Below are 26,001 nucleotides of genomic sequence, written 5' to 3' on the forward strand. Positions count from 1 at the left end.
TTGTACTGGGTTGAAACTATAGCCTGTTGTGCCTTGCTGCTTGGGACTGAATCCTATCTTTGTCTACTCATTCAGTTTGACCTCCCCAGAGGTTGCCTTAACATTGGCATAGAATGCTGGCATAGGTGAAATGTCAGTGAGGGAAACCCTTTACTATCTCGTAAAAGGATTCCCAAAAGGATGAGGAGGCCATCAAGTCTCTAGAACTGGTTCATTGTTTTATGAAACAAGTTCTAGAGTATGTATATCTAATTCTGTAATTAAAACCCAAATTGGATTAGGAGAGAATAGCTAATATTTTAGTGCTTGGGATGGTGCCTAGAATATCCTAAGTGCTTATAATACACCATCTCTGAATCCTTTAGCAACTGGTAGAGATACTATTATGCCCCTTTACAGATGAGGAAATAAGTGGTACGTTCAGGATTACCCAGCTAACCAGTGGCAGAGTTGAACCCAGGGAGTCTGATTCTAGAAAGTGCTCTTAAACCCTTCAATAATGGCAAGAAAATCTTGATATTGAATGGCATGCCCTTCTCTCACAGGAGACGGTATAGCAAAACAGTGGTTAAGGGTTCTAGCTCTGCCACTTACTAGCTAATGGTCTGTTAGGCTGAAGAAATGATCTGAAATACAGTAACTGCTCAAAGAGTAGATTATATCACTTATGGCCTTCAGGAATTTTAGCAACCAGTAATTACAGGGGGAAAAACCTTCAGGCACTTTATAAGGGGCATGCTTACTGAAGTTGGATAAATCACTATCACAGCAAACAATGAAACACCTGGGGAGAACATGATAAGATCCAAGAAGGAATCACAGAACAAAGACTGCATTGCACTTTTTTAATTGCATGGGTAGTTTTAAATAAATGAAGAAAGCACCTTCCAAAAGTTACACTAGCAGGGAAAGATTCCGTCAAGCATTTACATAGTAAATTTCTATAACTTTACAAAGATTCTTGATCTTTACTTGAACTGTACATGAGGGAAAGGAGGCCCCTCAGCTAGGTTTCTCTCTGCTTGCAGAAGCAAACTACAGTACCTACAAATCAGAGGCAGGTCTAGGATGCTGAGAAGAGACATGATAAAGGGCCGTTCATAAATTCCCTGTCTGATGTCCCTTTGTAAGTACTTTAGAGCAAACTACTGCCCTTAAGATACAACCTCAAAAGCTGTAATTCTGGATATAGTACTATATCTGAGTACCTTGGACTGCTGAATGTCTCAAAAGACAATACTTGGGGTGACCTGTGAGGTTTAACAAATACTTTGCTGTGCATCTTCTACTTTGGCTTTTTGAATGAAGCACAGACAGGCTTCTCTGCTATCTTCCAGGCAGTGTAAAAATCAAGGAAAAGGGCCATGTTGGGTCATTCTTTAGACACTTATCAGCTGGGGAAAGAGTTCATTGGCAAAAGTGTCCTCCCAGGAATGGTCTACACCAAGCAGAGAGGACATGTCGCTGAAAGGGGAAGGGGAGCCCTCATATGTACAGTCACTATACGCATCCAGGAGGCAGGAAGATGGCTTCAGGCAGTGGCTGGAGGAAAGCAGATCTGGGATCCCCAGCTCTGGAATGAAGTCATCTACAAGTTCTTCCTTCACTGAGACGGCGAATTCAGGGTGATCTTTCTCTGAGGGGCTGGAAGGTGCTTCCTCAATTTTCACTACCACATCAGCTTGGCTCTCTGTCTCAGAGGGCATCTCTAAGACCAGGGGCTTGGTATATACGTGGTCAAAACGAATCAGTTCATTAATGGCTTCCAGCTTGGCTGATGACGTCCCCAGTGATGGAGAAGGGGAGGCTGGTAAGGAACTGGGTCCTTCTGGGTAGACCTCTGGGAGCTGCTCCAGGCTGGTCGAGTCTGGAGAAGGACATCTGAGGAACATGACTGGGTCCAAGTTGAACAGGATGCCCAACAGGATATCAGACTGCAAGAGGCAAAAATTAGAATGCACCTGAGAATCTACCTAGAACACGAAGTACCAGGTCCTGTAATATAAATGAATCATTATGCTATAGGACAGTGGTCGGCAAACTCATTAGTCAACAGAGCCAAATATCAACAGTACAACGATTGAAATTTCTTTTGAGAGCCAAATTTTTTAAACTTAAACTTCTTCTAACGCCACTTCTTCAAAATAGACTCGCTCAGGCTGTGGCATTTTGTGGAAGAGCCACACTCAAGGGGCCAAAGAGCCGCATGTGGCTCTCAAGCCACAGTTTGCCGACCACGGCTATACGATAACCTCCGGAACCCACCAGACCCATTTATCTACACTTCACTCCATGTCCTGAATCACCTGGAAACAGGAAGATAGTTGATGTTCAACCCTATACCAACCCAAACCAACTTCTGTCCTAATCTGGCAGGTAGGAATATCGGGCATCAAACATGGAATTAACTAGTGATACACCCCTTCAGTAAATCCAAACAACCCCTACCTCAGAGTCTGAAGAGTCAACACTGTCAGAATCCATGGGGAGATGTTCTGGAGGGGTGACAACTGGGCCTGCACCTGCTGCAGAGGTGCACGTAGTCTGAGTGCTGCGGACTCAGCAGACCCGGCCACTGGCCTCGCTCCATTCCCCTGGGAGGAAAAACGAAAGTGAATGAACGGCTGAGAATCCCCAAGGAAATGCTCACCAGGCAGCTGTGATTCGCAACTTCCAATAAATTTAGAAAACTAATCTTTAGAGCTGAAATGTTTCCCTGACCTCTGTTATTTCCATTTTCTTGAGTCCTCAAGAAAAGGGAGTAAGACTAGCTTTTTTAAAAAATATATTTTTATTGATTTCAAAGAGGAAGGGAGAGGGAGGGAGAGATAGAAACATCAATGATGAATGAGAGAGAATTATTGATTAGCTGCCTCCCTGACCAGGAATCAAACTGTGACCTAGTGGTTCCGATATTCAACCACTGAGCCACATGGGCCAGGCAAAACTAACTTTTCATTGTGGTTTTGCATGCCATGAAACATTTTCACTCCCCAAAGGCTCAAGTAGTACTGATATTCTTAAATAATATCCTAGTGATAATCTCTGTAAGAATAACATTCCTAAGTAATAAAGTAGTAAATTCAGGCCCAGAATCTTTTCGGATAGCAATTATTTTAAAGTTTGTCCTGAACATTACCTCCACAGAGTAGAACGGCACTCCTGTCAATCTTAGACCACTTAAACATTGTCACTGATTTGACATAATCCATAAATTAAAAGCCATAAATCTTCTATCAGAGAAGTGTCACTATCAAAATGAGTCCTTTCCTTACTTATTCATATTCATCAAAAAGCTTCCATAATTTTAGTAGCATTCAAAGTCAGATTTGACTGGCTCTCTTACGCTGGTTCTCCCTAACGCTGGCACATCTTAGGGGCTATCGGCATTTGTTAGTACTTGCTCTTGGAGCACCATGTAACTTATTAAATATTAGAGCTTGTACTATTCAATGCACACTTGAAAATAAGTAAGTGCCATTAAAGAGGTCATGTCATGCCACTTAGAAACAGGTCTGACATACGTCACCAGATAAAGGAGATCCTTACCTTGGTCTCTTCCTCCTCTTCTGTAGCCAGGGCATCCATGCCCAGGCGCTGTCTTAACTCCTGGTTCTCCACCACAAGGCCATGAGTTTTCTCTCGTAAAAGTTGATTTTCCAGCAAAAGTTTCTGGTTCTGGAAGAAAGTTCATAAGAGTCTGTTAAAACATCTAATTCTTTCACTTAATACACCTGATGGCGTTTCATTTCAATTAATTTCCCTTCCTTCTCCTTTGGGAAAACTATGCTTATTCAGTTCACACTAGGTATTAAAAGGCCCCAGGTCATAATTACTAAAAATAAGCTATTTAATAAGAAGTGTCAGTTCATGGGGTCACAAATAACACAATGCCTCCAACTAATATAGATCTCAGCAAAGGGTGACTTGTAGCTTCAGTTTAGATATGATGTTTAAAAAAAAATAATCCTATCTTGAACTGGCAAGTAATAACAAAATTGGACCATAAAATCAAAATATGTAAAAAAAATAATATAAATAATCATAATTTAGGATGTGTCAATGGCAACAGTTTGGAAACCGTTATTGGACTTTGGCCACGCCAGGAAGGGACTCAAGTTTAAGCAATGATTTCTTTCCTAATCTGCTCTTAATTTCTTAGTACTACCCTTGATAAACATTGTCGTAATCCGCCAACTTTGAAACAGATCTAGTACCACATGCCTGAGGGTGGGTCCTTTAACCAACAACCTGCCTACCCTAACTTAGACTTAACTTTTAATCACATGTTCCATTTTATTCTAAAGGGACCAAAACAACTTGGGATGGGCAGCAAGGATCAGAACATTTGCCAAGGAAGGATATACAACAGAGAGAGGAGTTCAGCCTTAAGTATTTTTTACCTCTTCTTCCAAGTCTACCACTTGTTGCTCCAGCTCGCTCATTCGAGCTTTCTTGCGGTCTCTGGCAGTCTGGGCTGCTACTCTGTTTTTCAGTTTCCTGAGAACAGAAGGGGACATACCACAACTGAGTCATCTCCAGCCTTATTTATATCTTTATTTGAAAACTCGGCCAGCTGGTGCTTTCACATAAATGTACAGTATCCGGTAGACGAGTGGTAAAATACGATCCAGGCTCTTCCCCTCAATAAAACCAAACCAATCCAAACAAAAACACAGCCTTCTTTCAGCCTGTCCTGAAGACCTGCTTTATTCTCTCTCGTGTTGCTTGATTCTCTCCCATGTTGCATCATCCACTTCGGTCTCATTCCGGCCACAGCACGGGGGCTGGACACACAAATATTCATCTTGCAACAGAAGAACTTTCTTCCTCCCCTTTCCACTCCCCCCTGCTTCCTGACTCCCAATTCCCTCCAACAGGATCCAACCAGGACTGATCCACTCTAGCGAAGGCTGCCAGCCATCAGCCCTCTCCCCCTGATGCCTTTCGCTCTAAGGCTGAGATCCCGGGCAGACCCCGGGGCTGGAGCCCCGTCTGCTCCAGGAGGCACTTAATCACCAAGTGCACACCGATCAGAAGGGAAATAACCCTACAGAGGACTAAGTCACCAGCATTTCCTTTCCCCCTCGCCCCAACTACGTCAGGAAGCAAAGGCCATTTTAAGGCTGCGGTGACCTCAGAGTCCTTTCAAACAACTGTCATTTCAGCTGCCCCTCCAAATAAAGTAGGTAAACCGAGAGGATCATCGACTCCCAAGTTCAACAAAGCTGAACGACTTGGACTGTGGTCACTCCACACCCCCAGCTCTAGGCATCCTCCCTCATGAGACAGAAAAGAAGGAAATAAAAAAGGCTTCAGCAGCCCGGACTCCACGCAGCGCGGTGGATGCGGCCAGTCCCGACTTCCTGCCCCGCCCCGCCCCGCGCCACGCTGGCATCGCACCCGCCGGGCCGACGGCGCCCGAGCGCTGCCCGATCCAGACCCAGGGCCCCTTGGCCCGGTTTCGGACCCGATCTCAGACCCGGGCCCCTCGCCCACCTCCGCAGCGCCTTCTCCTCGGGACTCAGGTGTGTGAGGCGCTGTCGCTTTCGCGCCAGGGGTGGCCCCCCGCTCTCCGCCTCCGAGCTGGCCCCTCGCTGGCCCGGCAGCATGAGTGGCACATTCCGGCCGGCCGGGGCTCCGGCGGCGGCGGCGGCGGCGGCGGCGGGCTGGCCGGACAGAAGCAGCACTTTGGGGGCCCCGGCCGCCGGGCTCTGCGCGGACGCCACCACCACCATGGCCCGAGAGTGTGTCCGCGAGTGCGCGCCGCCGCCGCCCAGCCGCCGGGACCGGCCGCGCCCAGCCTTTCTACGATCGTGGCCTCCCGCGATTGGCCAGTGCCGCGTGACGCATAGAGGCCCTCGTCTCCCATTGGTCCAGAGGACCCGGCGGAGGCGGGGCCAAGGCGTCCAGCGTGGCGGCGGCGGCTTTTCCCGGCAGGGTGTGCGGGGGCATTTTCCGCGGGGGCGTCCGGAGAGACCCAGCCCTGGGCGGGGGCGGGGCGGGGACCCCAAGACCTGGGGACCCCCAGGCTACAGAGAAAGGGTCGGGGCCCGGCGGAGTTTCCTTAACAAACTCACCCCCCTTCCCCCCTAGGCTGACGCATTTTTACTCCGAATGACAGAATTTCATTCCAAACCGAGGTATTTCCAGACGGACGACTTTTTTCCCCGAGACCAACAGATTTTTATCTCTGGCCGGCAGGACTTTACCTCGTGTGCCTCTCCCTCCGGGAGTGGACGGGAATCGGGCCTTGTGCTGGAAAAAAAAACCCTATAAAGAAATTCCGCGAAATACGAGCCTTGAGAAGATGAGATTGCGCACTTGACGCGCTTTCATGAAACGATAGGTGTGGGAATGCGTGTCATTTAATTTTTATTTGCATTTCTAAGCTCTCTAGTCTAAGCGTTATATTATAATTCTTTTTTAACAAGAAAAGTATTTCACGTGTAAAAACGAAGGGAAATCCAAGGCTCCTGCCGGACGGCTGCGGATCAATGGGTGTGTGTGTGTGTGTGTGTGTGTGTGTGCAGCGGTGAGTAACACTCGTAGCCAGGGATTGGAATATATGCAAAAAGGGAAAAGATGGACTGGGTCTTGGTGATTCTAGGGTGTTACTATGTCAGATTAGCCCTGGCCGGTTTGGCTCAGTGGGTGGAGCATCGGCCTGCAGACTGGGGGGTCCCGGGTTCGATTCCGGTCAAGGGCTTGTGCCTTGGATGTGGGCACATCCCCAGTAGGAGGTGTGCAGGAGGCGGCTGATGGATGTTTCTCTCTCATCGATGTTTCTAGCTCTCTATCCCTCTCCCTTCCTCTCTGTAAAAAAATCAATGAAACATTTTAAAAAATATATGTCAGATTAGCTCTTCAATTACATTTTGGTGGGGAGGGAACAGGATGGGAAGAAGGAGCTAAAACAATTCAGTCTCCTGCTCTGCAGGCTCTTTAAAGGGACACAGTTCCTGGTTTTCCCCCAACTGCCCCCTGAGTCTCCTAACGGGTATTTTTTTCCTCCAAATTGGCAGAGTGAAATCGGTGACCGTTTACTTAAAGTGAGCTGGTTCAGCTCACAGTGTCCCGAGCACACTCTGCTTGTCTCGGCTGAAAAGAGGTGGCCGCAGTCCCAGACACCACTGGACAAAGAAGCCTGCCGCCTTAGCTTCCATCAGCCATGAGCTGCATGGGCCCTCCTGTGCCTGAGCGTGGCTTCTGGTCTCCCAGGCCTTTTGGGAGAAGTTTTTGGAGTTCCTTCAGGTTGAGAACTGCACCTATAGGTTCAAGGACCTTGGAAAGCTGTACGACGTTCTGAGAAAAGTCATGTCATTGTCATGCAACCTTTTTTAAAATATATATATATTTTAGTGATTTCAGAGAGGAAGGGAGAGGAAGAGAGAGATAGAAACATCAATGATGAGAGAGAATCACTGATCAGCTGCCACCTGCACGCTCCCTACTGGGGATTGAGCCCGCAACCCGGGCATATGCCCTTGACCGGAATCGAACCCGGGACACGTCAGTCCTCAGGTCAATGCTCTATCCACTGAGCCAAACCGGCTAGGGCGGTCATGCAACCTTTTATTTATTAAGTTAACATTTGTGAAGGCCAAGAAAAACTAAGAAATTTAAATCATTTAAGGCATAAGAAGAAAATGCATGAGGCCTCTACAGTGCAATGAGGAACCTGGTGGAGAAGGCACGGGATGCTGGCGCAGAGGAGGAGAAAAGGTGGATGGATTGCATTTTGGTGAGTGGGGTAGAAAAGGAAGGTTGGAATGGACTCCCCCAGTTTTGTTTTCAAGGCTTTTATCTTTTTGATAAAATTTAAAATCCTGCTGAAACGCAGTAATTTGACAGACAGTGCAGATTGCTATCCATGAAGTCTCCAACGCCCAAGTGCAAACCTTTGAACAGTTTCATATCCTCTATGTAAGATGAATCTGATAATTCTTGCATCAGATGCCATTAGTACGTTAAAACATTTACTAGGCATTTGTGATAAGAGCTATAAAAATAGATAAAATACAAAGTTCTTAGTCTTTGTGAAATGTAAGAAAACAGTGATGAGAAGCAGTAGATCGTTAAGTCTAAATAAGTGCCAGTGTAACAAAACAAAATAAAACCCAGTAACAAAATGAAACCAACATTCGAGAACTGCTGCTGTAATATGGTAGTCACTAATCACTAAAATCTGGCTATTGAGCACTTGAAATGTGACTACTCTGAATTAGAATGTACTGCAAACATGAAAATACACCCTGGATTTGAAGACTTAGTATAAAAAATACCTCATGAATCATTGTTATGTTGATTATATGTTGGAATGATGGTATGTTTGATATTTTGAGTTAAACTATTTTTTGTGGGGTGTTTGTTTTGTTTTGGTTGGTTGGTTTTTGTGTGTTTTTTTGCCCGTTTCTTTTTTTTAAATTGGCTGCTAACATTTTTTAAAGTACACAAGTGGCTTGCATTCTTTTTCTATTGGATAACCCTGGTAGAGATTACATTTGGGTGAGGGAGATGGCACAGATAAAGAGAAAGAAGGGAAATAAAAGCGCACTAAGGTTCCTGCCTCCTTTAGGGAAAAGGTATGCGTAATGACTGATCCTGGACACTGTTGGGATACATAGGCGTGTTGATAGTGATTTTAGAATTAATGTGCATGTACCCCTAAGGACACACAAAGACTTTCCAAGCCACAGGTGTGGGTACATGGGTAAAACCTCTTTTCCAAGATCCCCATGCCTGAGAACGGTGCCTCTCCAGTAGCTCGTTTTTCCCACCTCTCTCTGCACAGGCACACTCCTATACCCTGCAGAGGGGAGACCCTCTTTCCACTCACGCTTATTCTTTCCAAGGTGCATTGCCCTGATGTTGACAAACCTCCGGGGTTCCAAACAAATAGGCCAGGCAAGCTACTGGTGATGGCAGTGAGGGGGAAAATGACCCTCATCACTGAGTATCAAATCCCTTTCCAACTCCATTGGTTCTCATTCTTCTTTTCAGTAAAATTGATGGAAGACAAAATTAGGTTGTCAGCTGTGAGTTTAATACAATAATTTTTAGTGATGGATCGGTATGTGACTTGGCTTCTAACTCGAAAGATGGTCCAACAATTGAAGGACATTGTTAAAATAAAAAGCCTTCCGTTCCCATTCACTTAGCTTTATGAACAGTGGTTTGGGGCACTTACATTTTTTAAAATGAAACATAAAATAAAATTTGATGCCAAATCCTGTCTCATTATAGCAATAAGTACTATTAATCCATTAATCCAAACATATATTTCCAATATAATTCTACTTTCTATGTTTAATAATTATTTATAACAATTTGGAATATAGTTTTGATAAACTATAATAAACTATCTTATTTTAACTATTTTAATTCTGCTTTATGCAGAATTACTTTTATGGCAAGAAGAAAGTTTTAAAATATATGTATATATTTACTTTTTTGCAGGGTAGCCTATTAGATAATCAAAATAAACTTTTAAGCATAAAACTATATTACATTGGAATAAAAGTCTGTAGAGAAAGTAGAATGGCAATAAAACTTAAAGGAAAAAGAAGTGAAATAAAATTGCAGATTCTTATTCTAACCCACAAGGTCCTATTGTACTTTATGGGTTAAAAATCTATTACTACATTATTTATTTTGATTCTCAGAGCATTAAGTACATTCACATAGTTGTATAACTATCACCACTACTTCCAGAACTTTTTCATCACCCCAAATAGAAACTCTGTACCCATTAAGCAATAACTCTCCATTCCTCCCTTCCCCCAGCCCCTCGTTACCTCTCTTCTACCTTCTGTCTTTATTAATTTGCTTATGCTACTTGCCGCGTATAAGTGAAGTCATACAGTATTTGTCCCTTCGTGTCTGATTTATTTCACATAAGATAGTATCTTCGAGGTTATTCGTGTAGTATGTATGGGAGCCCCTTTTTGACATGTGTCCTTTCTGACATGTCCCAATCATTCTTTGAACACGTCCTTCTGTTCTGGCAGAACAGGATATTGCCACTTCACCTATTCTTTCCCAGGCCAGCCCTGGAATCAGTCATTTCTCCAAGGAGCTCTGGCTCCTTTTAGTGAAGAATCATATTTAGTGACAAAGATCTGGGCACTAGGTATGTTCATGGCTACTGGGGTATCTTTGCTTCTTAAATTCTCTCAGTGAAGAGAACTTGGAAATATATTTATGTATATATATATATATATATATATATATATATATATATATGGGATATATGTATTTTAAATATATTTTTATTCATTTCAGAGAGGAAGGGAGAAGGAGAGAGAGATAAAAACATCAATGATAAGAGAGTATCATGGATCAGCTGCCTCCTGCATGCCCCACACCGGGGATCAAACCCGAACCCTGGGCATGTGCCCTGACCGGGAATCAAACCATGACCTCCTGGTTTATAGGTGGATGCTCAACCACTGAGCCACCTGGCCGGGCTAGAAATATCTTTTTAGTTCAGAGTGTTCTGCAGAAGACAGCCTCCAGGTTCCCGGGGAGCTGCAGAGAGCCGGGTAACATAGTTCAGGCCACATGTATAAGTGGAAGTTCCAGGCAGAGAGGATTCCAGGAAAGATTGTTAAATGGAAGAGACTCAATTAGAAAGCCTTCATCTTCTGCCTGTTGCCCTTTTCCTCTAAATCTTTCTTACCTGGAATGCTAACGAAAGGTCAAAAGATTGAGAAAGTTCACCAGCCATCTTGCAAGTCTGAGCAGGGAAGCCACATGCTAAGGATATCAGAGGGGGAAAGACAACAAGAAGTCTGGGTTCCTGGTGGCACCAGGCAGTGGCCCTCTAGCCCTGACCAACTTCAGACTGCCCACTTCCAGATCCCAACTTACATGAGGAATATTAATACCGTGGTGGCCGGGTTCTTGTCACAAGCCATACAACACAGTCCTCACTTTTTTAAAAAATATATATTTTATTGATTTTTTTACAGAGAGGAAGGGAGAGGGATAGAGAGTTAGAAACATCAATGAGAGAGAAACATCAATCAGCTGCCTCCTACACACCTCCTACCGGGGATGTGCCCGCAACCAAGGTACATGCCCCTGACCGGAACCGAACCTGGGACCTTTCAGTCCGCAGGCCAACACTCTATCCACTGAGCCAAACCAGCCAGGGCACAGTCCTCACTTTCATAGGCACTTTACCTACCCCCTGGCCCTAAGTTAGGTTTCTCAGACACCGTCTTTGTTTTTTCTTGTGAATGGGCTCCGGCACTGCTGAGGAACAAGTATGCTCGAGTAGAGCCACTGGGAGTAGGTGTGACCCGGGGTCATAATTTTTATCAGTGGCACTTCCTTCTGACACCAGGAAGAAAGATAGTCCTATAACATTATAACATCACTATTAAGTGACATATAACTAACTGAGTTCAACGGGAAGCAATAATGAGCTTAAGGCTGTAGATTACTTTTCCAGCTTATCTGTCTCTCCCACACTCCAGTCCTATCATTTTCTTGGCATATTCTTTTCCCCCAAGTTTGCCTGGCAAACCCCTGCTCATCGCTCTGTCTAAACCACCACCGTTTTCCACCCTCAGCATTATGGACTCTTGGGGCTGGACCATTCTTTGTTGTGGGGGGCTGTCCTGTGCACGGTAGGGTTTTAGTAGCATTCCTGGTTTCTACCCACTAGATGCCAATAAGCAGCACCTAGTCCCCGCGCTCCCCCAGTTATGACAACCAAAATGATCTCGACTTCCAAATGTTCCCTGGGAGCCAAGGTCTCCCCGAGTTGAGAACCACTTCTCTAAACTCATGTCAAACAACATCCCACTCTGCACCTGCTCGGTTCCCATGCTGTCCTCCACAGACTTCCAGCAAAACACCTGTGACGCTTGGCGGTAGGAGCGCACCTGCCTGGATCTCCCATATCAGACTGTAAGCTCCTTGAAGGCAGGGACTGCGTCTGACTCATTTTTGTATCCTTCTGTTTGTTTATTTTTATTTTATTTTTTAAAATACATTTTTATTGATTTCAGAGAGGAAGGGAGAGGGAGAGAGAGACATATCAACGATGACAGAGAATCACTGATTGGCTGCCTTCTGCACACCCCCTACTGGGGATCGAGCCCCCAACCCGGACCTGTGCCCTTGACCAGAGGGGAACCTGGGACCCTTGAGTCCACAGGCCGATGCTCAATCCACCGAGCCAAACCGGCTAGGGCCCTCTGTTTATTGACTAAACAGATTTCAAAATAGTTCAGGAGAAGAATGGGACTAGAACTCAGGAATTCTTGCTCCCCCGTGCTATGATTTTGACACTGTTAAAGATTCACGTGTCCCATGCCGTTTCTTGGTTATTATATTTTATAAACTTCCATGCTGTAGTCAAGAGGCAGATCCTAGCAGGAAGGCACTGCATTGCTCCTTTTTCTAAACACCAATTAAAAATGGGAAAGAAAAGCAAACAACTTTTCATATTCTCACAAGGAAAACCCCTCAAAGGATACAGAAAAAGTGAAGAGCAAAGTTCTGTATAATATTTTTGTTTCCCTAATGGAACCCACGCTTCATCTGAATCTTCTAGAAAGTGCTACGTACACTCCTCGCCCAGGTCCCATTTCCCTCCCGATGTCATTTGACACAACTAAGAAACCAGTCTGGATTCACAGGGCTTCGTTACCCTCTGGGAAATGGATGAATTTTTTAGGTTTGCTAGGACTCAGGATCCCGGTGCTTTTAATTTTATGATCGGCGTGTGGTGTGTGTTTTTAAAGGAGGACATTTATGAACCGTTGGAGTGAAGTTGAGACACTGAGCAGGAAATCCTCCTGGCCCCGTTGACGAATGTTTCCTTCGATCCTGGGGAGAGGAGTTGCGACACTTCCTGAAGCTCATCTGTGAGGATTCGGGTTCTGAGAAACTCAGCACCCCTTTGGCTTCTGCAAAACAGCGACAGTTCCTTCGTCCAGTAAGTTAAACCGAGCCGAACAGGGCACGACAGCAAAAGGAAAAGCTCAGACTGAACAGCGTGAAGCTATCCGCTCCGCATGTGGTCTTGTCTCTTGAAAGAAAGCACAAACTCCCCATTGTGGGTGCCTTTGTGGACACGCAGGTTCAAAAGCGGCAAGAGAAGCAAGTTTTGTCTTACCTGAAAGCAGTTTTTGAGCAGCGGGCCCCCTTCATTTGTACTAGAATGAATCTCAGTTCACTGGTTTTGAAAAAAAATTTTTAATATATGTTTTATTTTGGTGTAATTTTAGATTTACAGAGGAGTTAGCCAGGCAGGACAGAGGATTCCCTTATATATCCCCACCCAGTTCCGTTTCCCCTCATGGTATCCACTGACATTGCCAATAGGACATTCCCCAAAACTAAGAAACCAACACGGACACATTACGACGATTAACTAATTCTAGACTTTATTGGGATTTCACCAGTTTTCCCCTGAATGTCTGTGGTCTGTTCCAGGATCCTGCCTTGGTTTTGCTCCTGTAGGGTACCTGTGCTGTTGCAAAATGGTTTTTTACTAACTTCAGTAAATAATATTTATTTGAAGAGCTGAATTTACTCAAGTGGAACCTTCCCAGGCACGTACATACTCTGAAGCGTTGACTCCAAAATAACAACTGAATTCTTTCCCCATTGCTTTTATTTTTATTATTATTATATTTTTGTTAATCCTCACCCGAGGATATTTTCCCATTGGTGTTTTTTAATCCTCACTCTAGCAGTAAGGATATTTTTTCCATTGATTTCAGAGAGGAAGGAAGAGGGAGAGAGAGATAGAAACATCCGTGATGAGAGAGAATCATGGATCGGCTGCCTCCTGCAAGTCCCCCACTGGGGATCGAGCCCACAACCCAGGCATTCGCCCTTGACCAGAATCAAACCTGGGACCTTTCAATTCCCAGGCTGACGCTCTATCCAGTGAGCCAAACCAGCCAGGGCTCTTTTTTTTTTTTTTTATTGTCTAAAGTTTTACACATGTCTCCTTTTCCCCCTCCCCCGATTGACCCCTCCCCTGAGCCATTCCCACCCCAAGCAAGCCCCCACCGCCCCAGTGTCTGTGTCCATTGGTTATGCTAATATGCATGCATACAAGTCCTTTGGTTGCTCTCTAACCACCCCCCCCTCCACCTCCCCTGCCATTTGTCTCTGGGTCTATTTTTGTTCATCAAATTATGTTGATCGTTATATCCCATATATGAGTGAGATCATGTGATACTTATCTTTCTCCAACTGGCTTATTTCGCTTAGCATAATGCTCTCCAGTTCCATCCATGCTGTTCCATTGATTTTTATTTATTATTTATTTATTTATTTATTTATTTATTTTTAAATATATTTTACTGATTTTTTACAGAGAGGTAGGGAAAGAGATAGAGAGAAACGTCAATCAGCTGCCTCCTGCACACCTCCTACTGGGGATGTGCCCACAACCAAGGAATCGAACCTAGGACCTTTCAGTCCGCAGGCAGACGCTCTTTCCACTGAGCCAAACCTGTTAGGGCTCCATTGATTTTTAGAGAGAGTGGAAGGGGTAGGGAAGGGAAGAGAGAGGAGAGAGAAACTTCGATGTGACAGATACATGGATTGTTGCCTCCCACACTCGCCCTGATTTGGGGGTGGGGATCAAACTTGCAAACCAGGTATGTGCCCTTGACTGGGAATCGAACCTGAGACCCTCTGGTGTACAAGCTGACGCTCTAACCATTGAACACACCAGCCAGAGCTTTCCCCCTTGCTTTTAGCAGATGTTGTGAGTTTTTTTGTATCACCTGGCTCAAAAGAGACTGGATTTCCTGAGAACGGCCTAGAGATTCTCAACATTAAAAAAGGGAACCCTCTCTTTTATTTATAGTTTACTTTGTACATCTGATATACATGTGGGGAAAGTCTACAAGTTGTACCTTTTCTATTCTCACAATTTTTTTTTTTTCATGAAAAATGCCGGGATTTATGTGGTCCTAAGAGCCAGTTGGATAAAATATAGACCGAACTCTGGTTTGGTGAATAAAGGGGATCTGAGAAGAAAAAAGCGTTGGGAGTGGAGGAGGAAGTAGAATGATGTTTGCTTCTAAGAATACTGGGACCGCCCTAGCTGGTTTGGCTCAGTGGACAGAAGGGCCCCGGATTCGACTCCCGTCAGGGGCACATGCCTGGGTTGCGGGCTCCATCCCCAGTGTAGGCCGTGCAGGAGGTAGCTGATCAATGATTCTCTCTCATCATTGATATTTCTATCTCTCCCTCTCTTCCTGTCTAAAGTCAATAAAAAAAATTTTTTTTTTAATAAAAAATATTTTAAAAAAAAGAATACTGGGACAGAGGTCATCCATCTTTCCTTTCCAGACCTGTAAGCCTGGTCCTTACAACCTGGTGGCTAGGGGCCCTGGCTTGTGAAATAGTCAGATGGACATCAGGCAGGTTTTCAGCTCTAACACATACTAGCCAGGTAACCTAGGACAAGTTACTTAATCTCTCTGAGCCTCAGTTTCCTTGTCAGTAAGATGAGAATCAAGTATCTAACGCGATAATGTACTGAACACAGTGCGCAGCACAAAGGAAGCTCGGAATGCAGGTAAAGTATTGTTGTCAGCAAAAGCCGTTTCCCCTAAGGCAGTGGACGTTCCCAACTCTTCCCGGCCCACCTTGAATCACCCTTTCTTCCGTGTGCCCATATTTGGTAACCGAGAAGTTCGACAGGGCCTAGTGTCCGAGTCTTTAAAATATCTCTAATTCAGTCTAAAATTTTGTTTAAAATCCTCGCCCGAGGGCATTTTCCCCCATTGATTTTTCCAGAGAGTGGAAGAGCGAGGGAAAGACAGAAACATCCATGTGAGAGAAGCCCATCGATTGGTTGCCTCCTGCATGAGCCCTGACCAGGGCTCGGGAGGAGCCTGCAAGGGAGGTCTGAGCCCTTGACCGAACTGAACCTGGGACCCTTTGGTCCGCAGGCCGACGCTCTCTCCACTGAGCCGAATCGGCCAGGGCTAAGTATAAAATGTAATCACTGAGTACAAGCAGGGGTGGTGTCCAAGAAGCAGGAAAAATATTATAACAATGGACACCAGGTGAGTTGCTCCCTCCCCCACCCTGAGGACAAAACGCCCACGCTGACCCCTGGGTGGGCCAGACCTGCCCCGTTCCGATGGCCTGCGATAACTTTCCCAGCAGAGGGCTGCAAACATTTGCTGAGCACACAGACCTTGCCCTACTGTGAGATTGCAGGGGCGGAGGAGTTTGGATCACACCATAAGTGGGTGTTGGTGGCTTGTGGGAGCTGCCCTGCACATGAGTGAGATTGTGGGTCTGGGGGGGAAAAGTTGGGATCTGCCATTTTTAAAATGGGACCCCACTGTTCTGTACAAAACGCATTCATTTTCCATTTGAAGAACTCGTTGTGTTTTCTGGTATATAGCTTCAGCATTATAGCCTTTATTATAGGCCTTCGGAGCCACGCTAGGCATCCAAAACACGTGTCTGTTCCTGAGCGATCTGTAGCGTCTTGGGAGCTCAGAGGTAGGGGACCGACGGCTGAATTTGAGCTTGACGGGGGCTAGCACCTGGCTCTGCTGGATGACCCGGAATAACCCATGAACCTCTTCCAGAGCTGCCTTTGTTGTTGTTTGTTGTTACTGGAAGAGGCAGGGATGTGCTTGAAAGCGGCCTATCGGAGAGCCTGGCATGCGGGAAGGAGCTTGTTTCCTTCAGTTCCAGACGCTGGAGCAAAGGTGGCCCATCGCGCCAGAGCTACCCTGACTTCACTCTAGGAAGTTCTGCCTCGATATCGAGAAGAGGATGATAGCAACAGGAACAAACCTGCCTGTGAGCCGTGAGAGCCCTCCCTGCCCACAGGGAGCCTGCTTGGCACCTGAGAACAGTATGCAGGTGACTGGAACCCACAGCCACTCGGTCTCCGACACCCACCCAGGGGGCTGTTCTGTGCAGACACAGGCGCAGGAATGACTCCCCAGGGCCATCAGGGGAGGCTTCATAGAGGAGGCGATGTTCATGTGGGCCTTGAAGGGTAAGTAGGAGTTTGCACAGGAGTTAGCTTTTCTTTTCCCCTTGCCCCTTCTCCCTGCTAGATGCCACCTGGCCCCGGAGGTAGAATCTCAGTTCATCTGGTGCTAACAAGGACCTGAAACCAACACCAACTATATGTTCAACCTTTAGCACCTGCTACTATTTCCAAGACTAAGTGGATAAGAAGATCCTCCTGGATCTCTGTGTGCTCATTTTCACTCTCCTGGAACCCCTCCTTCTCTCTTTCCTACTCTCATCCTCACCCCCTCCCCCTTCAAGACTTCCTTAAAATACTTTTAATCAACAGATTTTATTTAAAAATGGAGTCAGGCCCTGGCTGGGTGGCTTGGCTGGTTGGAGCATCGTCCTGTACAACAAAAGGTTGCAGGTTTGATTCCCGGTCAGAGCACAGACCTATATTTTAGGTTCAATCCCTGGTCGGGGATGCATATGGGAGGCAATTGATTGATGATTCTCTCTCACATCAATGTTTCTCTCTCTCTCTCTCTCTCTCTCTCTCTCTCTCTCTCTCTCTCTCTCCCCCTTCCTCTCTAAAAATCAATACAAACATATCCTGGGGTGAGGATTTTTTAAAACCATGGAGTCAGGCCCTGGCCGGTTTGGTTCAGTGGATGGAGTGTCGGCCTGCAGACTGGAGGGTCCCAGGTTCGATTCCGGTCAAGGGCATGTACCTTGGTTGCGGGCACATCCCTGGTTGGGGGTGTGCAGGAGGCAGCTGATCAATGTTTCTAACTCTCTTTCCCTCTCCCTTCCTCTCTGTAAAAAATCAATAAAATATATTAAAAACAAACAAACAAAAAAAAAACAATGGAGTCAGGGATATGAAAGAGGGAGGGGTCCCTCCCTCCCACCCCCCGCCCCTGCGCTCGTTTGGCTTTAAATTCTGCACAGTCACCCCTTCCCTTCCCTGCTCTCCTCTCTCCTTAAGGGAGCTTCATGAGTCCTGAGTATTCTCACTCTGCCTTGGAGTCCGGAGCTGGGCTGCAAACCTGGGGCTCCTGAGACCCAGGCTGTGCTCCCTGCACCCGTCCCGCCTCCTCGCTTTGCACAAGGAGGGAGCTGACCTTTTCTGTTTCACATTGTTCTTTCACGGCAGCACCCCCCTTGGCTTGGCACCCATAAATCAGCATTGCTTCCTCCTTGGCATTTCTTAAATGTGCCCTGCTCAAACTGAAAACTCAAAAAAAAAAAAAAAAAAAAAGGAGAAAGGCCCCGTGGACCTTGAAATGTTCGGCTTGTCGGCTTGTCTGAGGGCCTTGGCTCCCGCTTGACAGGTCCCACCGGCTCTCCTGGGAGAGTGGGCAGCTGGTGAAACCCGGGGCCCTGACCCCTCCCTTCCAGGAGGCGCCCTTGTTTGCATATCCTGGTGCGGGAACAGGAGCCACTTGTTGGAAACGGATCCGGGAGGCGAAGGTACTGATTAAGTCTTGAGCGGAGCTGGCGGCGGCGGCTTCCCTGAGAAAGACGAAACCCGCCCCATCTGTTTCTGCCGATTACCATCTCCCTTGTTCACATCGGACTTCAGAAGTTCTTGGAACCCTGTTGCAGGAAGAAGCCAGGGAACAGGAAATCAGAGCAGCAAAGACCATGAAGACTTGATTGTGTTCTCCTTACTCTAAAGTCCCCCTTACGTTCAAAGAAACCAGCGTGAGGGCGTGTAAAGTAAGTCAATATTAGGAACAATAGCCCATGAGTGTGGAAGGTGCCAGGCACTGTGCAAAGCACTTGGCATCCACTCTCTCTTTTATTCCTGCCACGGACTCCATTTCTCCGCGGAGGAGTAGGAGGCTCTGAAAGGTTAAGCTCAAGGTCATGCAACTAGTCAGTGGTAGACCTGGGATTGAGACCTAGATCCCTGTGACTTCCGACGTTACCCAGACACGGAAAGGACTGCAGGCCTGGCCCACTGCTTTTAGGATGTGACACTTCGGAGGTGACCACCCCCACCCCCATTTTCAGGGATTTGCTTTTTGTTAGATAGAAACTGAAAACTCAAGTCAAGGTGCCTGAAACCAGCCAAAGAATGATTCTTTCAGTCTCTGTTTTCATTCCTTGGGGGGGTGGTGGTGGTGGTGGTGTATAAACTGGTGGGGCCTGGGTGACATTTACTTTGCAAACAACAGACGGAGAGCCAAGCAGAGCCCACACCTAGCTGAGTAAACAGCATCTGGAGGACCAAGCAGGGCATGCACCGTCCCCCGCCAGGCCTGCCTTTGAGAGACAGCCGGGAGAACGGGCCCACGGCCTGGTAGCTAGGAGCCTGGAGCTCCGGTCCTGCTGCCGCCATCTCTAACACTTGGATTCTCTGGTCCTCATCTGGAAGTGGAGGAAACCACCTTGATATCTGAGGTCCCGTCTGGCTCAGATGAGCTTGGGCAGTGCAGCATGGGGGCTAGGTTAGTTTTATGAGTCAGCTTGGCCGAGCTACAGTAGTTATTCCACTAAACACGAACCTAGATGTTGTCGCGAAGGTATTTTGTTGATGTGGTTAACATCAACAGTCGGCTGACTCCAAGTAAAGGAGATCACCATCCAATCAGTGAAAGGCCTTACGAGCACACAGGTTCCTCTGAAGAAGTTCCACCTGTGGGCGGCAATGTTGGTGCCTGCCCAAAGCGTCTGGCCTGCCGGTCTGCCCCTACCACCACATAAGCCAATTCCTTGGAATAGGTTGTATGTACATGGTATATATACATATACACACATGTATGTAAGTCCTATACATACATAGGAACTCTCCTCCTGGTTCTATTTTTCCGAAGAGAAGACCTGCTACCTTCCTTTCCCTTCTCCGACCATCGCAGACCTCATCCACCCCCTGGTCCTCTCGCTTCCTGAACACCTAGTCGCGAAAGCACAGACCTTGGACCTGCACGGGCCCCCAGGGGCTGTGCGGTCCCCGGCAGTGAGAGCTACACGTGGGTGAGAAGCCAAGCGATCTGTCCCAGAGCCCATGCTGGAGGCGTGGTGGTGGGCACTTCGGGTTGCCCTGCAGGGTCAGAACCAGGCTGAGGCGCTTGTCTTCAGTGCAAAACTCAAGGAGGCGCTCCAAAATTCAACAACTAACATGAATATTTGGATGCAGTACTTGGGAAAAAATCTGAATTAATGCAAAAATCCACGATGAATGAAGTGCCACCTTTTTAAATAAAGAAGGATCAGTGTTGTTGGGTGTTTTTTTTCCTTCACTGCAGGCTCTGATGTGGTTGGCATGGCACTGTTGTCCTGTGTCCACTGGGGTCTGTGTTTTATTTTTATTTTTTAGTAGATTTTTTAATTTTTTTAAAAATATATATTTTATTGATTTTTTACAGAGAGGAAGGGAGAGAGAGTTAGAAACATCGATGAGAGAGAAACATCGGTCAGCTGCCTCCTGCACACCCCCTACTGGGTATGTGCCCGCAACCAAGGTACATGCCCTTGACCGGAATCGAACCTGGGACCCTTGAGTCCACAGGCTGACGCTCTATCCACTGAGCCAAACCAGTTAGGGCAGATTTTTTAATTTTTTACATATATTTTTTATTTATTTCAGAGAGGAAGGGATAAGGAGAGAGAGAGAGACATCAATGATGAGAGAAAATCATCAATCTGCTGCCTCCTGCACGCCCCCCCACTGGGGACCGAGCCTACAACCTGGGCATGCGCCCTCACTGGGAATCGAACCGAGACCTCCTAGTTCATGGGTCGACACTCAACCCTCTGAGGCACACGGGCCGAGCAGGTCTGTGTTTTAGACACGGCACCACATGCTACCTGCAGTGTTCGTCATCGATGTGAGTTGTGGTTTTCTCTGACCTCTGAGACCTCACCTCGGCGGCCAGTTGTCCCAGCGTGCCCAGGACTGCGGGATTTCTCAGGAGGTGGGCCTCTCAGTGCTTACCTCGGGATAGTCCTAGGACGGTGGAAGCAGACACTGGACCTCGTTTCCTTTGCACCCTTAGGGCCTCGGCACTTAATCGCACTCAGTCATTATCACTGACTGAAGCTGCCCTGGCAAGCACTCAGTACATCTGCAATCAGTTGTTTATCTGAAGGACAGAAAGGCTAAAAGTGACTCGGCCAGAACCCACTGGCAAATCCTGGGCGCTCCAGTGCCAGGCTGGTGCGCCTTCTCAGTGGCCTGTTGCTGCTCATCCATGACCATCCCCTGAGATTCCTAAGATATGGGTCAAATTAGTGTACCCAGGAAAGGCTGATTGGCCTACAACCTGCCCAGGAGGCAACGGCTACGTGATCCTATTTTTTAAAATATATATATTTTATTGATTTTTTTTTTTTTTTTTTTTTTTTACAGAGAGGAAGGGAGAGGGATAGAGAGTTAGAAACATCCATGAGAGAGAAACATCGATCAGCTGCCTCCTGCATACTCCCTCCTGGGGATGTGCCCGCAACCCAGGTACGTGCCCTTGACCGGAATCAAACCTGGTAAGCAAATACTCTAGCTTTGGAGACTGTCTATGCCTTAGACACAAAATGGTCATTTTGCTTCTAGGGCCATTATAACCATCACATCGTGCCTTCAGCTAGAAACTGAAACTGACCTGGGAACATTCGAGGCAGGCTGCTAAGGAGGCTAGCTGTCACCTGGGTCAGGACCCCTGCCTGCTTTGGACCTGAGTTCTTTTCATTACCAAACGGAAGGCTTGAGCTCGGAGTTCTGGGAGACAGCAGGGTGCCTCTGTGACCTTCAGTTTCCTCATCTGCAAAGTTGGCATCGAGATACCTTTTTTTGTTTGTTTCTTTTGTTAATCCTCACCCGAGGGTATTTTTCCATTGGTTTTTAAGGAGAGTGGAAGAGAGAGGGAAAGACAGAGAGAAACATCAATGTGAGAGAGACACATAGATTGGTTGCCTCCTGCACACGTGCCCAGACCAGGCACGGGGCGGAGGGGGGGCGGGGAAATGGGAGTCCCCAGGAAGGGAAAAGGGGGGATCGAGCCTGCAACCAAGGTATGTGCCCTTGACTGGAATCAAACCCTGGACCCTTCCGTCCGTGGGCCTATGCTCTACCCACTGAGCCAAACCGGCCTTTAAGGTAAGACTTTTAAGGTACGTGCTAAACATCACACCAGGTACGCGGCGCTAAGGAAATGGCGGGAACCCTGTTAGAAAACATCGGAAACCATCCAGAAACCCCTTGCAAAGAAAGCCCTAGCGAAAAGACGAGTGACAGAATGCACCGAGAAGTCGAAAACCGTTCCTCTTATGGCCACGTCCAGGGAATTCTGGGTAGGTGCTGCTTGGCAGGTGGCCACGGCCCTCCCCGGTGGCTGCTAGTTTCACGTCTGCAACACCTGCCGCTGTTTCCAGGATGCTAACATTTACTTTGGTCTTGATGTCAGTGCCTTTTGTACGGAGAGCAGCTGTGGGCTTTTCTCTTTCATCATCCCCACCGAACCGTGCCTTGTTGATAAGAAAATAAATACCACTCACGTCGATAGCACCAGAGCCGCCTTCCGAGGCGGGTTGGAGCAGGAGGCTTCTGTGTAAGCTGAGAAGCCGGCTGGCTTTATCTCGGTGCTGCTGCGAGGACTGTTGTCCTTTGCAAGCGCGGCCACCCGGCTTCATGTTCCCTCCCCTGGCAGGTGCTTCTGTCCGCCTGCCTTCCCTGGCGGGGCGCTCATTTAAATAATTCCCCTCTGCTCGTACGGTTTTAGCAGCCGGCTGAGAACGGATGAACCATAACGAGTAAAGGTTAGACAGGAAGCAGGTTGGTGGTTGGCCTGCCAGGTGCTGCAGGTGGGGAAGCACGGGAGGGTGGCTGCTGACGGGGGACGGGCTCTCCTTTGGGGGGGGGGGGTGCTGAAGATGGGAACTAGACAGAGGGGGCGATGGCACAACATTGTGAATGTACCAAATGCCACTTTAAAATGATGAATTTTTAATTTTTAAAAAAATATATTTTATTGATTTTTTTACAGAGAGGAAGGGAGAGGGATAGAGAGTTAGAAACATCGATGAGAGAGAAACATCGATCAGCTGCCTCCTGCGTACCCCCTACTGGGGATGTGCCCGCAACCAAGGTACATGCCCTTGACCGGAATTGAACCTGGGACCCTTTAGTCCGGCAGGCCGACGCTCTATCCACTGAGCCAAACCGGTCAGGGCAATGATGCATTTTTTAAAATGTGAATTGCACCTCAATCAGAGACAAAATGTTCTGTGACATCCAGAAGTCAGATACAAAAGGGTAGGTATGACCTGTATGAATTTATTTATCTGAATTTTGAGAGCAGGCTCATATATGGTGATAGAAATCAGAATAGTGGTTGTGGGGGGAGGGGGGGCAGGCAGGAAAGAGGCACAAGGGAACTTTCTGGGGCGATGGAAATAGTCTACATCTTATTTTGGACAATTGTGATGGAGTATATACACTTGTCAAAAAACTTGAATTGTAGCCCAGCCAGCGTGGCTCAGTGGGTAAGTGTTGACCTATGAACCAGGAGGTCAAGGTTTGATTGCAGGTCAGGGCATACGCCCAGGTTGTGAGCTGGATCCCCAGTGAGGGGCATGCAGGAGACAACTGATCAATGATTCTCTCTCATCATTGATGTTTCTCTCTCTCTCTTTCTCCCTCTCCCTTCTTCTTGGAAATCAATAAAAATCCTATATAATAAAAGCTTAATATGCAAATCAACCAAATGGTGGAACAACCGGTGGAGCGACCGGTTGCTATGACATGCACTGACCAACAGGGGGCAGATACTTAACGCAGGAGCTACCGGCAGGCCCCAGGCCAGCCAAGATGGGTGCCAGCAGGACCCTCCCCCATCACCCTGCCGGTTGCCCCACAGATTGGCCCTGATCACCAGCCAGGCCTAGGGACCCTACCCGTGCATAAATTTCATGCACCAGGCCTCTAGTATATATATATATATATATATATTTTTTTTAATTGCATGCCCATTGAACTCTTTTGCACACCTCTTTCCTTTTGAGAAAAACGGGGGCTAATTTAGAGCTCAGATTACCTAGAGCAGTGGTCGGCAAACTCATTAGTCAACAGTGCCAAATATCAACAGGACAACGATTGAAATTTCTTTTGAGAGCCAAATTTTTTAAACTTCAACTTCTTCTAACGCCACTTCTTCAAAATAGACTCGCCTAGGCTGTGGTATTTTTGTGGAAGAGCCACACTCAAGGGGCCAAAGAGCCGCATGTGGCTCGCGAGTCGCAGTTTGCCGACCGCGGACCTAGAGGGAGGGAGAGGAGAGAAGTGGGGGAACTGGGAAAGCATTGTCCCAAGTAGGGGCAAACCCCTCCACCTTACAAGCTGTGTCTAATTCCTGGCACTAGCTTCTCTTCTTGCTGCCCTTTGCCATTCGAGCTTATGGATTCCAGGTTCGATGCAGTGGCACCCCCCAGAATGCGCTTGCCCGTGGGCGCCTGCCTCTCTGGGAATCTTTCCAGCCCTGCTCCCCGAATTTGCTTGCCCATCTTCTTCCTCTCAGATGCCCAGCCTTGGTCTCCCATCTCATTCTTGCCCAACTTGACTTTCCTTAACTTGACACTGGGACTTCCCTGGTTGTCCTCATCCAGGGCTCAGCCGCCAATTCGGTCATCCACACCCCACACCCACAGCTGCGGGGCACCCAGGCCCCGCCCAGATCCTAGAGCCCTGGCTTCCCTCTTGGTCCAACTCAGGATCCACCTGTTGGACCAAGAGGGAAACACCACACGTGGGAGGAAGTATTCACACTGTGACAATTCAAGGACTACAGCATGGTGACTGGCACCCAGTAGGCCTGCAGAAATCAGTAGCCAAAGAAACACTACAGTAGAATTTCAATTATGTAATGCCAAGAAACAGCCCCAGACAGCTAGCTGGCTTAGTATGTGTGCGCGCGCAAGGCAGCAGGAGTCAGGGAAGATTTCCAGAAGGCTGAGCTGAGGGTTTCAGATTTCGACAGTCCTTAAGGAAAGAAAAAAAAAAAAAATCTGTGTCCATAACTGGATGGTCTTCTACACCCATCCCTGAGGCCCTGGTGTATTTTGGCCACACTCAGAGACAGGGACACGCCCCATCTTTAAGGGCAAAACAAAAGATTATCTCCATCCAGGATTCCTCTTCCCAGCGCCCCTCCCTTCCATTTCAGATCACCCCCCAGCGGTTCTGGGCTTTCTCCATCAACCCCTCGATTGTGCTGAAAGACTTATGGCTTGACTTTCTGTAGAACCAACTCCCCATATTTCTGTGCCTCCTGACACTCCAACTATTTAACAACTGACGTCAGTATTTTCCTTGGGAGATGCCCACTCACTGCACTTCCTTGACTTCGTGATTCTTTTCACCATAAAAAAAAAAAGCTTCTAAGTAGAATGAATGTTCATGACTGTATTTAACTTTCGCAGGAACCTTAGCGTGTGTATTTTAAGGGCCACTGTTGAAGGCTGGAAACCTTTAAATGACATAAAGGTATTTGACTTGGATCTGCTTTTCATGAGAATCTGGTACTTTACTGATCCCAGACTTTCAGAATTCACAGTTCAAAAAGATTTTTTTTTAAAAAAGGACGGGGGGCGGGGAGCGCTAGCTGGTTTGGCTCAGTGGATACAGCGTCTGCCTGTGGACTCAGGGGTCCCAGGTTCGATTCCGGTCAAGGGCATGTACCCGTGAGTTGTGGGCTCTATCCCCAGTGGGGGCGTGCAGGAGGCAGCCGATCAATGATTCTCTCTCATCATTTATGTTTCTCTCTCTCTCTCTCTCTCTTTCTCTCTCCCTCTCCCTTCCTCTCTGAAATCAATTTAAAAAAATATTTAAAATTAAATTAAAAAAGGAGGGTGGGTGATGTCTCATGATAGAAACAATCACCTATTACTATCCAAAAGAAGAGGAAGAACATGATCTTCGGATATAGGATGGCCCTTTATATTTAGTATTTAAATTTAAGCTCTTTTTATTTATTTTTTTAAGGCCCTACATTGTGCTTATTTTTCTCATTTCTCTGCACTGTGGTTTGGCCAGCA

The 26,001-nt window shown here is 47.0% G+C and overlaps 1 protein-coding gene and 1 long non-coding RNA gene across 2 annotated transcripts; one reads left to right on the top strand and one right to left on the bottom strand.

The window, feature by feature from the left end:
- Positions 1-831: 831 nt before the first annotated feature.
- XBP1 (X-box binding protein 1) lies at positions 832-5,788 on the bottom strand. Its single transcript, XM_079762837.1, is given in 6 exon segments — positions 832-1,934; positions 2,449-2,532; positions 2,535-2,594; positions 3,550-3,678; positions 4,404-4,500; positions 5,500-5,788. Coding segments are annotated over 6 exon segments (1,164 nt in total). The 5' UTR covers positions 5,739-5,788; the 3' UTR covers positions 832-1,379.
- Positions 5,789-6,023: 235 nt separating this feature from the next.
- LOC307094336 lies at positions 6,024-15,242 on the top strand. Its single transcript, XR_013813055.1, has 3 exons — positions 6,024-6,349; positions 7,637-7,744; positions 12,759-15,242. It is a non-coding gene; the product is annotated as an uncharacterized lncRNA (long non-coding RNA).
- The last annotated feature ends 10,759 nt before the right edge of the window (positions 15,243-26,001 follow it).

The sequence above is a fragment of the Cnephaeus nilssonii genome (genome assembly GCF_951640355.1).
Source record: "Cnephaeus nilssonii genome assembly, chromosome: 22".
NCBI classification, from domain to species: Eukaryota; Metazoa; Chordata; class Mammalia; order Chiroptera; family Vespertilionidae; genus Cnephaeus; species Cnephaeus nilssonii.